At 37.5% G+C, this 16,348-nt stretch overlaps 1 protein-coding gene and 1 non-coding gene across 3 annotated transcripts in view; both read right to left on the bottom strand.

The window, feature by feature from the left end:
* The window catches only part of AP1G1 (adaptor related protein complex 1 subunit gamma 1), an 82,269-nt gene that overhangs the window by 17,957 nt on the left and 47,964 nt on the right, over positions 1-16,348 (bottom strand). For both annotated transcript variants that reach the window (XM_007115820.2, XM_055078807.1), the window contains exons 6-13: positions 15,536-15,612; positions 11,950-12,045; positions 11,407-11,487; positions 11,106-11,204; positions 7,568-7,623; positions 6,371-6,484; positions 3,644-3,784; positions 2,845-2,899 (exon numbers count right to left, since the gene is read on the bottom strand). In XM_007115820.2, the coding sequence (XP_007115882.1) occupies positions 2,845-2,899; positions 3,644-3,784; positions 6,371-6,484; positions 7,568-7,623; positions 11,106-11,204; positions 11,407-11,487; positions 11,950-12,045; positions 15,536-15,612 (719 nt within the window). The remainder of the gene's footprint in view (positions 1-2,844; positions 2,900-3,643; positions 3,785-6,370; positions 6,485-7,567; positions 7,624-11,105; positions 11,205-11,406; positions 11,488-11,949; positions 12,046-15,535; positions 15,613-16,348) is intronic.
* LOC112065256 (small nucleolar RNA SNORD71) lies at positions 6,014-6,099 on the bottom strand. Its single transcript, XR_002891934.1, has one exon. It is a non-coding gene; the product is annotated as a small nucleolar RNA SNORD71 (small nucleolar RNA).

The raw sequence follows: 16,348 nt of genomic DNA, 5'->3' as shown, positions 1-16,348 counted from the left end.
CCCATTGCGGAGCACAGGCTCCGGACGCGCAGGCCCAGCGGCCATGGCCCACGGGCCCAGCCGCTCCGCGGCACGTGGGACCCTCCCAGACCGGGGCGCAAACCCGGTTCCCCTGCATCGGCAGGCGGACGCGCAACCACTGCGCCACCAGGGAAGCCCGGCAGGCAGATTTTTAACCACTGCGCCACCAGGGAAGCACAAGCAGAGTGTTTTAAATAAGAGAAAGCATCAACATGATCTAATTGACATTTATAGACCACGCCATTCAACAACAGCAGAATACACATTCTTCTCAAGCTCACACAGAACATTCATCAAGACAGATCACATTCTGGGCCATTAAAAATAAATTTAAAAGAACAGAGGGACTTCCCTGGTGGTCCAGTGGTAAAGAATCCGCCTTCCAATGCAGAAGACACGGGTTCAATCCCTAGTCGGGGAACTAAGATCCCACATGCTGCGTGACAACTAAGCCCACGCACCATAACTACTGAGCCCGCACACCCCAACTAGAGAGCCTGAGTGCCACAAACTACAGAGCCCACGCTCTCTGGAGCCCACGTGCCACAACTAGAGATAGAAAAACCCAAATGTCACAACTAGAGAGAAGCCTCTGTGCCACAACTAGAGAGAAGCCCACGCTCCGCAACGAAGAGCCCCTGCGCCACAACAAAAAGATCCCGCGTGCCACAATGAAGACCCAACGCAGCCAAAGATAAAAATAAATAAATAAAATAAATATTTTAAAATAAATAAATAAAATGAAAAGAATAGAAATCATGCAAAATTAAACTAGAAATAAGTAATACAAAGATGGCTGAAAAGTCCCCAAATATTCGGAAATTAAATAACACACGGATCAAAGAAAACATCAGGAATAGAAAACTACAGACCAATGTCTCTCATGAACACAGATGCAAATATCCTTAAAAAAATTAGAAAATCAAATACAACAATAATGCATTAAAAAAACTATATGTCACAACCATGTAGGATTTATTCCTGATACAGAAGGCTGATTCAGCAATCAAAATTCAATTAATGTAAGCCAACTATACTTCAATTAAATAATTTTTAAAAAAATCAATTAACTTAACCTAGCACATCAATAGGCTGAAGAAAAAAAATCATACGATCATATAAAAAGAGAACATAAATTGACTGGAAAACCGAAAAGTTGGAGCAATTTTTTTTAAAAAGGTTTCGATTTTGATAAACATTTTTCTTCAGGAGCTATAATTTTTCCCTTCTTTTGAGCCTTATAAAAACCATCGTACCTTTTGTTAGAATATAATTTCCTGTTAAGTACACTGACTTTTAAACTTTTACAAAATTAATTCATTGTACGTAAACTATATAATTGAAATTTTAAAAATTTCAATGGTATCATTCCTTCCTACAGATGTTTCATAATTTAATTAACCCATGCCCATTTGGAGACTCCTAGTTGTTTCCAGCTTTCCCCTATTATAAATAAGATTAGGACGAACACTTCTGTATATACATTTTTGTACAGTGACCTTTTATTTTTCCAAGATAAAGTCCTAAAAACAGAATTAATAAAGTACTGCCTGTTCTCTATTTTCTAACTAGCACTAGGAATTAGATTAAAGAGTATGACAAGTGAAAAATGATACCTCACTTTTATTTACTATCTCTTTAAGAGTAAGGGTAGGGCTTCCCTGGTGGCGCAGTGGTTGAGAATCCGCCTACCGATGCAGGGGACACGGGTTCGTGCCCCAGTCCAGGAAGATCCCACAGGCCGCGGAGCGGCTGGGCCCGTGAGCCATGGCCACTGAGCCTGTGCGTCCGGAGCCTGGGCTCCGCAACGGGAGAGGCCACAACAGTGAGAGGCCCGCATACCACAAAAAAAAAAAAGAGTAAGGGTATTTTTCAATGTTAACTAGCCATTTCTTCTTTTGTCAAATGTCTATTCAAATGCCAGTTTTTCCATTAGTGTTTTACTTTTTCCTATTAATTGTAAAGTATTTATAGATTAAAAATATTAACACACTGTCATATGTTACAATTTTCCCCTAATTGTCATCTGCCTTTTAACTTTGTAGATTTTTTTTTCCTTCTGCTATACAAGTTTTAAATTTTAATGTGGTCAACTTTGTCAATGTTTTTTACTTCTGGTGACATAATTAGACACAGATAGTTATGCCACTACATTTTCATTTTTACTCTTAAATCTCTAATCCCTGTCTATTAATTGAATGATCGACTGAGAAGCTCCAAAATTCTGGAAGACTACCAAAGAAAGGATATTCTGTAAAACCATAATTTAAAATCCAGAATTTAGCCATTCAAAACTTTCCAATGATTTCCTATCATATTCAAAATAAAATCCTAACTCCTGTGAGGCCTTATAGACTCTAGTCCCTGCATCAATCTTACCATTCTCTGCCTCTCTCACTCTACTGGCTTCACTGGCCTTCTTGATGCTCTCCAGACAGGTCAAGCTTGTTTGCTACCCTAGGGCTTTGCAACACTTACTGTTCCCTCTGATTTGTACACTCTTCGCCCAAATCTTTGCACAGCTCCTCATTTAACCAAGTTCTCTACTCAAATATTACCCCCTCTTAGTGACCTGCCCTATTCTACCTAAGACACCTGGCCCACTGCCCCATATCCCATCCTCCTCTGCCATCAATATAGTCCTATATGCTACTTTAGTTTTTCATAGCATTTTCCCCTGCCTGACAAGAGTGTTACATATTTCCCCATGAATTTCCTATCTCCCCCACTAGAACATAAGCTTCATGAGAACAAGGGCTTTGTCTGACTCGTTAATCGACACATCCAGCCCTTAATATATGTTGACTTAAGAACACTACTTACCGTTGTCAGAACGCGCATAATTGTGTCTATATGCCACCGTTTGGAAGGTGCATACCTGAGAAAATAATGGCACTAGGTGAAAACACTGGAACCTATAAACTAAGCTCTACTCAGTGACTTTCAAAAATCCTGTCCTACAGCATTTTTTAGGTTCACAGGTTAAGTGATTATATCTGGACCCACTTCACCTTCAAAACTAGCAGCAATTCCCATTTCAAAGGGTGATGAAATGGTACATAGTCAAATTCAGATGTTCCACGTAATATGCAATAGGAGTTGCTGAGCTGAGAACTGGGAACTCTGTCTCCAGTTTTTCAGAAAATAAATCATAAAGTCAGGACAGGAGAGGATAGAGAAGAAAGAAGAAAGAAGAAAAGGGACTCTTCCGAGACCCAGGCACACCAGGACTAGAAACTTGCTCCCTTAAATTCACAGTGAAAAGAGGAGAAACAACCATACTACCAAAAACCTGAGGTACTTCTTCCTAAAAGTTTTACACAGAACCACGATCCAGATGCTGTAACTTTTCTATTCTCTTCATCAAAAGGACATCATAGATGAGAGGTTAAAGAACAGATAAAAGAGGAGATTTTATAAAAGTGGGATTATTTTGGTCTTAGCATAATGCTTAACTTTAGATACTGGCTAGAATGGCCTTCTCAAACCTAATTTCTAATGGGAAGCCTGAACTAAATGTTACATGTTTAAACATGTTTACAACATTTCCCCCATGTTTTAAAGATGCTTTCCAAAAAGTTCCAAGCATTTTTTACCAATGAATATAAAAATTATATCTTACTTTTCTGCAGCAAGGAAGATTCCAGATGCACAGTCTGCTTTAAATTCTGGCTCACATGAATCCAGAAAATAAAGCAATTCCTTCATCATGCCTCGAATATTATTCCCATTTACCAGGGCAAAACTCAATTCCATTGCACGCCTTGCAGGGGGGAGGGAAAAAAAAGTTATGATATTTACAGTGGGAATGAAACAAAGACCCAGGTATGTTGTCTTTGAACACCAAGCACTAGTGGATGTATTGATGTCTTTGCATGATCTTATGATCCCAATCTTTGCACATGAGATAACCAAAGTTATCAAATTTATTCTGAACGCTCATCAACACTTTTCTTCAAAAATCCCCAAGAGATATACTACTAAAGACCAAAAATGCAGTTTGAGTTCAGCAATCTATTCTATGAAGCTGCAATTTAGAATACTTAAAAGGCTCAAAAAGAGAGGCAAGGGCTTCCCTGGTGGCGCAGTGGTTGAGAGTCTGCCTACCAATGCAGGGGACGCGGGTTCGTGCCCTGGTCTGGGAAGATCCCACATGCCGCGGAGCGGCTGAGCCCGTGAGCCATGGCCGCTGGGCCTGCGCGTCCGGAGCCTGTGCTCCGCAACGGGAGAGGCCACAACAGTGAGAGGACCGCGAACCGCAAAAAAAAAAAGAGAGGCAACAAAATTATTACCCAATGATAATACCTCTGCGTTATTCATTAAAAACATGATATATAGTCACCATACTCTCCTTTTATTACATCCACTTTAGTCCAAAGATGATGTAACATAGTTTACATCAAAAGGTACATGGAAGAGTAGAATAAAAACAAACCTTGAGGGCTAAGTGAAATAAGTTAGAGAAAGACAAATATTGTACAGTGTCACTCATATGTAGAAGCTAAAAAAAGCTGAATGCATAGAAACAGAGACTAGAATGGTGGTTACCGGGGTCTGAGGGGTGGGAAAAATGGGGAGATGTTGGTCAAAGAGCACAAACTTCCACCTATAAGATGAATAAGTTCTGGAGATTTAATGTATAGCATGATGGCTATTGTTAATAACAATGCATTATATACTTGAAAGTTGCTAAGAGACTAGATCTTAAATATTCTCACCATGAAAAAGAAATGGTTAAGTATGTGATAGGATGCAGGTGTTAACTAATGCTACGGTGATAATCATTTTGCAATAGATAAGTGTGACAAGTCAATGTGATGGACATCTTTAACTTACACAATTATATCTCAATAAAGCTGGGAAAAAAACTGAAAAAGAGAATAAGAGCCATGAAAAGGAAAAAAAGGGTATGTGCTATGAGAGCAAATAGGAGTTTCTAAAACCACCTATCAAATTTGGCAATGAAGGCAAATATGGACATGTTTTACATATAAAAGTTATAAGGTTACTACAGGCATCTTTTCACATTTGGTCAATAATGTCAAACATGGCATATAATTAACTTTCAAAAATACCAATTTAATAATACTTTCATCTTAGTTAATCTACAAGCAACAAAAACTCAATCCTTACAGAAATGCAATAATAACTAATTCTTACACAGTGCTTAAGTACTTCACATATGTTAATCCAGTTAATCCTGCATATAACCTTTTGAAGTGGGTGCTCTTATATCCACATTTTGCATATGGGACAACTGAAGCACAGGAAGGCTAAGTAACTAGACAAAGTTTATTAAGGGCAGAGGTAGGATTTGAAATGAGGCTTTCTGGCTCCAGAGTCTAAGCTCCTACTGTTATATAACCTGTCAAAGAGACCCAGGTTTTACTTTTGAAATGCAAAGCCCAGTCATGAGCTATAGAGAAACAACACAATAGAAGTCAGAAAGTCTGATTTCTATTCCCACATCTGCCATGTCCAAGGGGTAAGGTTTGGAGTAAGTCATTTGATTCCTTTGGTACTGTATTTTAATCTGTTAATTGGGGATAGAAGTAATTGCCTAGTCTCTCTTACTGGCTTGCTCTGAGAACCAACTGAGAGGGTGCTTATAAATCCTTTGCAAAGCACTATGTAAAAGTTGTTATTCCTGGCTCTAGGTCTTATCTTTAGTTTGCCCAAGCACTTAGCACCTGTTCTCTGCAAATAAAAGGAACACAATTATCAATGAATGTTTGTCAAGTGAATAGTTTCAGAGATCATTTCAAATCTAATTTTTTCTGGTTTGAACAGTAAACCAAAAGTTCACTGAGGCCAACTATAACTAGGTTTTACAAACAACTACAGTTATTCTAAGAGAACCAGCAGAATTACTACATCAAGGAAAAAATATACATGCCTTTTCAAAGTCCTATGTGCTGCCTAAAAGTCATTCCTAGATGCACTGTTCTAAGAAACACGGCCGCCTCTAGTATCTTGAAGTACTGTGAGAAAACGTGTGCTGTCAGCAATTTCAGTTTCAGCATTGTGATAAAACACTCAGCCGATGGATCACTCCGTATTTTCATCCTCCAACACACAGAACACAGTACCTCTGTTGAGTAAACATATGCCCAGCTTATCTGTACCTGTTTTACTCATCAAAGAACCAAGGACAACTTCAGTGTGCACTTCAGTATTCCGTACTGGCCTCTTTCATTAATCTAAACTTCTCCTTGCCAATCCTTTCGAAAAAAGGATTTACTCTGTGAAAATAATGACTAAATACATAAATGTCAACATTCTCCCTCTCAAAACTATTACAAAGTTACCAGGTGATGGGTGGGGAGCAGAATTTTCAACAATCTGTTACCGTTTTATTGAGACATCCAAATCTTTTAGACAGTCCACGATGGTACTTCTGTGCCTCTGTACTGCGTTATGATCTGTCTGCACAGTCTTCAACAAAGATGTTAAAGCTACATATCTGGATGACATAAAGTTGAAGAACAGAATTAAAATGTAAAATTCAGGATAGTTCTCTGCTTAATGACAAAAAAGATGTCCAATGACTAAGGGAAAGCATACATTGTTAAATATTTAAAAGACAAGACAGATTAGTGAGTAAAATGGAAACACAGTAAAGCCATAAAAAACACCATAATCTAAAGCTCAGATTTAGATTTGTATTCATGGTCTTGGATTTAGATTTGTATTCATGGTCAATTCCATTTAAACGTCTAAAAGTGACTGACTTGATTCTTCCAAACTCTTTCAAACAGTACAACAAAATAAGTATATAGTATGCCTTTTCAGGCTCTCTGAGCCCCAAAACACAAGAGGAAATTATTTCAATTTTACCATTTATATTTCCTCTCCTTTTGTTTGATACCAGTACCAAAACTGCCCCTGCAAAAATGAGTTTATGATCCAAGTATTTAAAAATTCTTCTGGAAGGAGAAGATAATTCAGGGTACCATAATGATTATTTCCACATTTTTTCAATCGTAACATGACAAGAAAGAATAGAAGATAATACTGATAAATTCATCTACTTTTAAAAAGTAGCTGGAGTTCACAAACATGTTCCAGGTTAGCAACTGAAATGTTATATTTTTCTTCTTAATTTAGAGCAGGGGTCAGCAAACTACAGCCTATCTGCAAAAACCCAGCCCTCTGCTGTCTGGTTTGGTAAATCAATTTTTACTGCAATACAGCCATGCTCATCATTTACACAGTCTATGGCTGCTTTCACACCAAGAGGCAGAGGTGAGTAGTTGCCAAATAGACCCTAAGGCCCATGGAGTCTAAAATACTGACCATCTATCTGGTCTCTTACAGAAAAAGTTTGCTGACTCCTAATGCTAAAGTATAAACAGGACTAAAAATTAACTCATGAGGCAAATACTCAAATTCTTATCAAAACGGTTTTAAGACCAGACTAAAAATAAAAATCCTGAGTTGAAGTTCTAGATATGTCACTCAATACATGTGTGATCTTGAGCAAAGTCACTCTTGAATACACTGAGTTTATAATAGCCAGATACAAGACATTTTTCAGTTGACTTACCTAATATTCTTGTCGTTGTTCAATAAGAAACGACCCAGGATATTTATGGCTAGGACCTATAGAGAAACAGCATAGCTTAAAAATTTAGGAAAATCAAATATCTATATTGTTTAAGGGTTACTTTCTGGCCTCTGATAGGTGCAAACTATTTAAAGGTGGTAGTTTAGTTAGTACTTCTATAGATTGCTAGCCAAAAAAAAAAAAAAAATTCGGAAGGCAAACTCCTAAAACCATATTTTACTTCTGCTGAAAGATTGTTTTAAAATTTTTGTATCGTTAGCAGAAAAATAATATTGTTACAGCCTCACTGGAGGGAAATCTGGCAGTAACTATAAATATTTAAAATGAGGAATTCCCTGGTGGTCCAGTGATTAGGACTCTGTGCTACCACCGCAGGGGGCATGGGTTTGATCCCTGGTTGGGGAACTAAGATCCCGCATGCCACATGGTGCGGCCAAATAAATAAATGAATAAATAAAAGCTACAAAATGAAAGTATATCCTCTGCTTCAACCATTTCACTTCTAGGAATTTAGCTGACAAATGTACATATGCACAAAAATCTACTGCAACACTATCTATAATCACAAATGATAGGAGAGTCCATTAATAGCAAATATGCTACATGTACTATGGCACATCCATACAACGGAATAGTACGTGACCATTAAAAAGAATAAATCCTGACACATGCTGCGAAATGGATGTACCTTGAAGACATTATACTAAGTGAAATAAGCCAGACACAAACACCCCATATTATATGATTCCATTTATGTGAAATGTCCTGAACAGGCAAATCCATAGACAGAAGGTAGAATGGTGGTTGCCAGGGGTTGGGGACAGGGTATAAGGGAGAGTTATTGTTTAATAGGTACATAGATTCAGTTTCGGAAGACCAAATAGTTCTGAAGATAAATGGTTGTGTAGGTTGCAAAACAATGTGAATGTGCTTAATGTCACTGAACTACAGAGTTAGAAATGGTTAAAATGATAAATTTTATGTTATGAATATTCTACCACAACCTTTTTAAAAATGAGAATGGTCTCTATACATGAATATAAACTAGCTCCAACATAATGTTTTCACCTAACATGAAATATGTAAGGCGCAGAACAACCTAGATGACAAAAAGAACTATACACAAATACTGCAGTGTAGTTAGTAAATTTGTTTCTTACAAAGCTATGGGTTAACAATTATTATACTAATAAATGGTTGAAAGAATGAATAAATTCTTGAGGGAGAGTTTTTCCTTACAGAAGAATTCCAATTATTTAATGAGGAAAAAATGAGGGAAATAGAAAGGTATCATTAGAACACCACCCTAATAACTGTTGCAGACAAGATCCTCTGATGGGTACTAAAATGGTGGGTAAAAGCCTGAGGAGAACAGAATATCTGCATAGTGTCAAAGTGTTTCCTCCAAAATATTATAATTACAAAGGGGAAAAAAAACAATTATACAGTGGAGAGACACAGCAGACACCACCTTAACCAAAATATCAAGGTTAATATCACCAGTAATGAGACATATAGCATGTACCTCCTGATATGAAGCTGAGAAGGGCACACCACTTCTGTGGTAGTCTTGCCAAAAAAGCATAACCTCAAACTAATTATAAGAATATATCGGGGTGGGGGGACCTCCCTGGTGGCACAGTGGTTAGGAATCCGCCTGCCAATACAGGGGACATGGGTTCGAGCCTTGGTCCAGGAAGATCCCACATGCCGTGGAGCAACTAAGCCCGTTTGCCACAACTACTGAGCCTGCGCTCTAGAGCCCGCAAGCCACAACTATTGAGCCCGTGTGCCACAACTACTGAAGCCCCATGCCTAGAGCCCGTGCTCCAAAAAAGAGAAGCCACTGCAATGAGAAGCCTACACACTGCAACAAAGAGTAGCCCCTGCTCACCGCAACTAGAGAAAGCCCGTATGCAGCAACAAAGACCCAAAGCAGCCAAAAAATAAATTTAGGAAAAAATTTAAAAAAAAAAGAATATATCAGGGACTTCCCTAGTGGCGCAGTGGTTAAGACTCCACGCTCCCAGTGCAGGGGGCCCGGGTTCAATCCCTGATCAGAGAACTAGATCCCACACGCATGCCACAACTAAGAGTTCTCATGCCGCAACTAAGGAGCCCGCGTGCCACAACTAAGACCTGGCACAACCAAATAAATAAATATTTTTTTTTAAAAAAAAGAATATATCAGACAGAGCAAATTGAGGGAACATTCTAAAAAGTAACTGATCACTACTCTTCAAAAGTGTCAAAGTCACAAAAAATGAAGGAAAGACAAAGGAAATGTCACAGATTGGAGACTAAGGAGACATGACAATAAATCCAATGTGGGATCAAGGATTAGTCATCAGTAGAAAAACTGGTGAAATCTGAATAAAGTCTGTAATATGGTTAATGGTACTGAACCTATATTAACTTCTTAGTTTTGATAATTATACTATAGTTATACAAGATGCTAACATTAGGGGAAGCTGAGCAAACGGTAATATTGGAACTCTGAACTATTTTTGCAACTTTTGTGTAAGTCTAAAATTATTTTAAATAAAAAGTTTTAAAAAGTGGGGAAGACAAGAAATACACATGTACAGACACATTTAAATATGGATAAAATATCTCCCCAAAAAAGTACATTAGAAAATGGAGAGTAGCACTGACACATTTACACTACCAAATGTAAAACAGATAGCCAGTGGGAAGCAGCTGAATCAGCTTGGTGCTTTGTGACCACCTAGAGGGGTGGGGTAGGGAGGGTGGGAGGGAGACGCAAGACGGAGGGCATATATGTATACGTATAGCTGATTCACATTGTTAAACAGCAGAAACTAACACCATATTGTAAAGCAATTAAACTCCAATAAAGATGTTAAAAAAAAAAGAAAATGGTAACCATATTTCCCACTAGAAAAATTGAGAGTCTACACATGAAAGCTACAGACAGACATCTTCCTCCCTGCATACCTTTTGTACTATTTGAATTCTTTTACTTTGTGTTTATTTCTCAAATAAAAATAAATATTTAGAGAAATGAATTAACTCAAATATGATGTCTTATTTGAAGTGACTGAGCCCAACTCAAATCATGGCTCTAAAAAAAGCTCATTCAGAAATGCTTCCTTGGGACTTCCCTGGCAGTCCAGTGGTTAAGATTCCCCGCTTCCAATGCAGGGGACATGGGTTCGATCCCTGGTCGGGGAACTAAGATCCCATATGCCGCATGGTGTGGTCAAAAATGAAAAAAAAAAAAAAAAAAAAAAAAAAGAAAAAGAAAGAAAGAAAGAAATTTTTCCTTCACTTAACATTATCTATGTATCTAACCATACCTAAGCTCTTCCAATTTCTATTATAATCAATATTAAGCCTTCAGTGGAGAAAATGATACTTCAGATACCAAAAAAAAGCACTATACATTCTGCATCATTCTTTACTAAAGTTAATTTCCAAATGGAATTCATTTCCAAAATGCAAGTCAATTATTTTAAATAAAATGTTTAGAGAAGAAAAGATTAAAAAGACTTACTCGCAGTCCACTCTCTGACTTAATATCCATGATAGTCAAAACCGTTTCATAAAGAATAGCATTTCCTACATTTTTACTAGTCTCCGTATTAGTGGCAACCTGAAAAGACACAGAGGGAGTTACAAAAGTGACAAAACAATGCTTTCAAAAAATATCCAGAGGTAACAGGAGACATTTTGCGACTGATTACAGCCACCAATGAGAAAACACAAATAAAAATTGCTCCATATAATCACAATCATTCTACTCCCTGCTTTACTAAAATGAGTGTTTACTTAAATGCAAGTTTTGGTCTACTCACCTGTGCTAATATATCATTCATAGCTTCACTTGAGTCATCATCATTTCGTCCTAAAATTCTTAATAACCGCAAAATTCGTACCTAATGTGCAAAATATGACAAATGTCAACAAATTCCGCCTGGCACAAAGGAACTTTGCTTGATATGAAATTCAAATAACTTAAATGAAGTCTTAGATCCCAACAGAAATGGTAAAATTCAAACAGAAGAAATTTAAACATTATCTTTAGAGAAGTTATACATGGTTCTATGTCTTAATGAAGTTATTAGACAACCCACACTTTGACACTTCACAGCCAAAGGATACCACCACCTGCAGACCTGTATTATATTGGTAAATCAAGTTTCCAGGTAGTGTATGATTTGACTATTACAACTATAATTTTATCCTATTAATCTCATACAGAATTGTGTAACTATTCATTTGTTAATGTAATTAGTTTAATCAATTAACTACCAAATCTCTACTCAACACAAACACAAGAGGAAGGAAAAATCTATTCCAAAATATATCATTTATCCAAAACTTTCTTTCAACCTCACCTGCAAAAAGGGGTCACTGATCCCAGAAACATCATGTTCTGGTGAATATCCGGACATGATGAGGTTCTTTAGAATACGAACTAACTGGGGCACAAGCTGCGGGGAAGAGAGATGCATCAAAAAACAGTGAACATCAAAGAATTTCTCATGAATAGGCAGGAAATTTGACTTAGAAAAAGGATGCAAGGGTCTGAGTCCAAGCAAATTCTACTGATACAATATACTAGTATACTGTTGATGTTTGATAAATATAACTTAGGAGTATTTTGGCCAAGAACTCAAGAAGGAATATCTGAATTAAAACCAAACCAGTTATTTTTACTCCAGAGTTATACATGCAAAGGTACTATAAATAACAGTAGGTTAGAAAGCCTCTGAGAACCAAGTAAAACAGGTACCTATGGGGCATATTGCATTTCTACTTCTATAGGACTTGACACACCTAGGTTGCACAAATATGTTCAGTTTTTAATACATTCAACACATGTGAATATAAAATGTTATCACACCCAAAATACTGGTGATTTTATTAAAATTATAGTCTTAAAACAAACTATCTCAAATAGAGAAAAAAATTCTCTCCTCTTAATATTTGGCTAGTTATATCCTTTTCCAACAAACAACAGGCAATACAAAAGCCTCCAACATTGACTAAGTGGAAAAGACACATGAAGAATTGTATCCTTCACTTTAGGAAGACAGCAAGGCCATGAATGATGTCCTTTTCCTATTCTTAACTCATAGGACACAAATTTAGGTAAAATTTAATTTTAGCACCTAAGTATACATTTGTTGCCTGTCTTATCTCACTAATGAAACTATACATTCCTTATGGTCAGAATGCCCTTCTTCTTTTTACTCTGTCCATTAGACTGACTCACAGCACATAGTAGAGGCAATTTTACTGCCAAGCTGAACTTAAAAATGCTTTAAATATTATCATTCCTTTCAAACTCTGTTGAGCAATCATTTAAGGTTAAAACCCTATTCCAAAATGTTTGCCACAATAAGAACATTTCCAGTCTCTAACTACAAACTCAATTTAGCTATATAAACAACTCTAGTCACCTAACATTAAGAAGTGTACAAAGCGAACTGAATCACATCTCTTTTGGAGGCAGTCAAAACAGCCCCAACTTTGCTGCAACTCTATTTTTTTCTCATCGTATTTGGATTCCTCCCTACTCTCCAATTCTAAAAGGGGATCAAGACTGAAACAAAAGCCAAGCTCTGCCCAAGGTACACACTCAAAACATTTACAACACTAAGTCTACTGCTAAATACAAGACAACATAATCTGGGAATTTAAATAAGTTTGGCCATAACACTTCAATTAAGCACTTCATAAGTCACCGAAACAAAAATCTAATTTGGACAACTCCAAGATTAAAACAAATCTAAGCTATAATGACCTGTAAATTCTAAACAGAATCCTCATTAAATCTGTCAGCTGTGGACAGATTCATATTAGAGGTCAGAATAATATAACTGTATAAACTGCTTTAAAATGTAATAAAACCAGGATCATCTAGTTACCAAGCTCTGCACAAAAAGTAGCTCGCCTTGCATACTTCCCAATGGTCTCCTTTTTTGTACTACCCATATCCTCAATTACTTTTTAAAATCTGGTTTCTGGGGACTTCCCTGGTGGTCCAGTGGTAAGGAATCTGCCTTCTAATGCAGGGGACACGGGTTCGATCCCTGGCTGGGGAACTAAGATCCTTCATGCCGCAGGGCAACTAAGCCTGCGCCGCAACTACTGAGCTCACGTGCCTCAATGAGAGAGCCCGCATGCCGCAAACTACAGAGCCCATGCAGCCTGGAGCCCGCGTGCCACAACTAGAGAGAGAAAAACCCGCACACCACAACTAGAGAGAAGCCCATGCACCGCAACGAAGAGACAGTGCACCACAAAGAAAGATCCCGCACGCCGCAACTAAGACCCGACGCAGCCAAAATAATTAATTAATTAATTAATTTTTTAAAAATCTGGTTTCTGTCTCAGAGAAGTCCTTTTTCCTTCAGTTACTAAACTCACACCACATAAGAGCACCCCGGGACAAAAAGCACAAATGTCTAAGTGTTCAGCATACAAATTCCTGGAACCCAGCTTTATTTTTCAGACAAAAATGCAAGTTACTAAAACTGATGACAAGACAAACAAAATAAAATGACAAAGGGAAAGGCTGCAGCCATGAAAATCAGTTGATGCCCACCCACTCAACCTCAAAAAACTTTTAATATTCCAAAACTTCAAGGCAAGATTGAGGGCAAGTAAGGGGGAAATTAAAGCTCTAAGTCTGAACTGAAAGTTCAGAAATACGTATGGAGCTTTTTAAAGTATGAGGTTACCCACACGGCTCTAAAATATCTGCTTCAAGAAGAAGCAGTGTTTGGCGTCAAGGATCCAAACTGATCTGGAACTGCCATCACCAATGGGAAACTGCTCAAAGTTTCTCAAGTGAAGATAAAGGAAAGGCAGAGAAGGAGGCTTACAAATCAGGAAAGGCTGCAACTGAAATCCAAGGCTGACTTTGGAGTCAGGAGTTTAAGTGACAAGACAAAACCTGGACTAGGAAGTTAGCCAAAAATGCTACGACAAATAACATAGTATTAAGCACAGCTTCAGCATCAGTATATTTTTAAAAGCCACACTTGTGGATGTATACACAAAAGCCACTAAGGACCTAATGCCAGCATGCACCATCTAAAAGAGGGTTAATTCTTACCTTTTCATTCTAACATACAGCAGGATTCCAAACAGACAACAGGAACAAAACATACAAAGCAAGCATTAGGGACAGATACGGGCCTCATACTATTTTATAATAATTTAATCAATACATGAACATCTAAGCGGGCAAAAAAGCCCCCCAAAAAAGAGCTGCTATTAGAGCTTCATTAGATCTAAAGTACAAAGAGTAAGCCCAATTTATGGAGTGATCAGCACCCTATAAAAGGAACTGAATGCATGTAATTACCCAAAGAACAGTCTTTCTCAGAGTCCTCCTTACTAGTGCCTTCTAAACGTAAATGGAGAAAAAAATTTCCACTTCAGAATGCTCTAAGAAAGGGAGGGAGGGACTGAAGAAAGCTAGAGACTTCCATCACTGGAGTCACCACAGCGTAAAAATAGTGGGGGACCCTATGTTAAGTAAAAGTAATGTCAAATTTGTTTGCAGTTTTCACCTTAAAAAAAAAATTACCTGCCTTAAACTACACACACACACACACACACACACACACACACACACACACACACACACACAACTCCTGTGTTTAATTTGACCTCAGGTTACATTTCCTAACTTCAATGTGAAAACAGCAGATAAAGCACATGAGAGACTGGTGTGTCTGCCAACAATGAGAGAAGACTTCTATTATGAAAGGGAAAACACTGCACTATTGCCAGTTCTTATATGCCTAAGTCTGGCTTCCAGCCCTAACACACAGCAGGGCTGTTTAAGTCCTTTATTCAGCTCCACAGCTTTCTTTCAAAAGAAAATTCATAGATGAGAAAATCATGTACTTTTCAGGAAAACCATTTTCAATCAAGAAAGGCTTAGATATACAGAACAGCACCTACCTTTCTGAAATGTGCAAGCATGTCTGGGCTTCGCTCACACATTTCTGTGAGGAGGACTACAGAAGTGTGAAGGACACCTGAAAGAAAAGAGCCAATGAACACTAAAAATGAGGCTCTATTATTCAACTTCATAGTACAGGGCTTTGAGTTCTGAAGGTCAATTCCAAAAGGATAGCTGCTATTTTTGTTTTTTAATCTCTCAAAGAATCTAAGCATTGAGGTGAATACAAAGAAGGTATTAATAGATACCTGCTGATTTAATACTGGTGATGTCAATCAAAACAGAATATTCTAAAGTTATATGACCAAAATAATTGCTAAAAAATGAGAACCAATACACATGTCTCTACATTCGAGAATATCCATAAAGACATGCTCCTAGTCAATATAAACTGGACATCACCTGCTCCAGACTTAATAAGCTCTTAGCTGAGTTTTGATAGATATTTCCAGAAGAAAAATCTTAGTAAGATTTTAAATTTCCAGATAAAATATATGAAAAACCCAAGGTAGTTGTGAATGACAAAGTAAATTTGCTTGGTCAAGAGTGAGTGAAAAGAATCACACCATACTTTTCACTAAATAATAAATAAGTACCCTAAACATTCATTTGTTCAACAAGTATATTTTGAGTCTTCTAGGCACAGGACTGCATTGATCAAATTAAATACACGTTACCATTTTTTCTCTTAGCATTTAGGACACAAGAATTTTCTTCACTCAGAACTTGTTTCACTGACTTCAAAATAAGAATAAAATGCTCGGTAAAGAACTGCCACATTTCATTTAATTTCTCTCAAGCTTTATAAAAAT

This window comes from Physeter macrocephalus, chromosome 17 (genome assembly GCF_002837175.3).
Source record: "Physeter macrocephalus isolate SW-GA chromosome 17, ASM283717v5, whole genome shotgun sequence".
NCBI lineage: Eukaryota > Metazoa > Chordata > Mammalia > Artiodactyla > Physeteridae > Physeter > Physeter macrocephalus.
The sequence above is the reverse complement of the archived record's forward strand: the minus strand, read 5'-3'. Positions and strand labels throughout refer to the sequence as shown.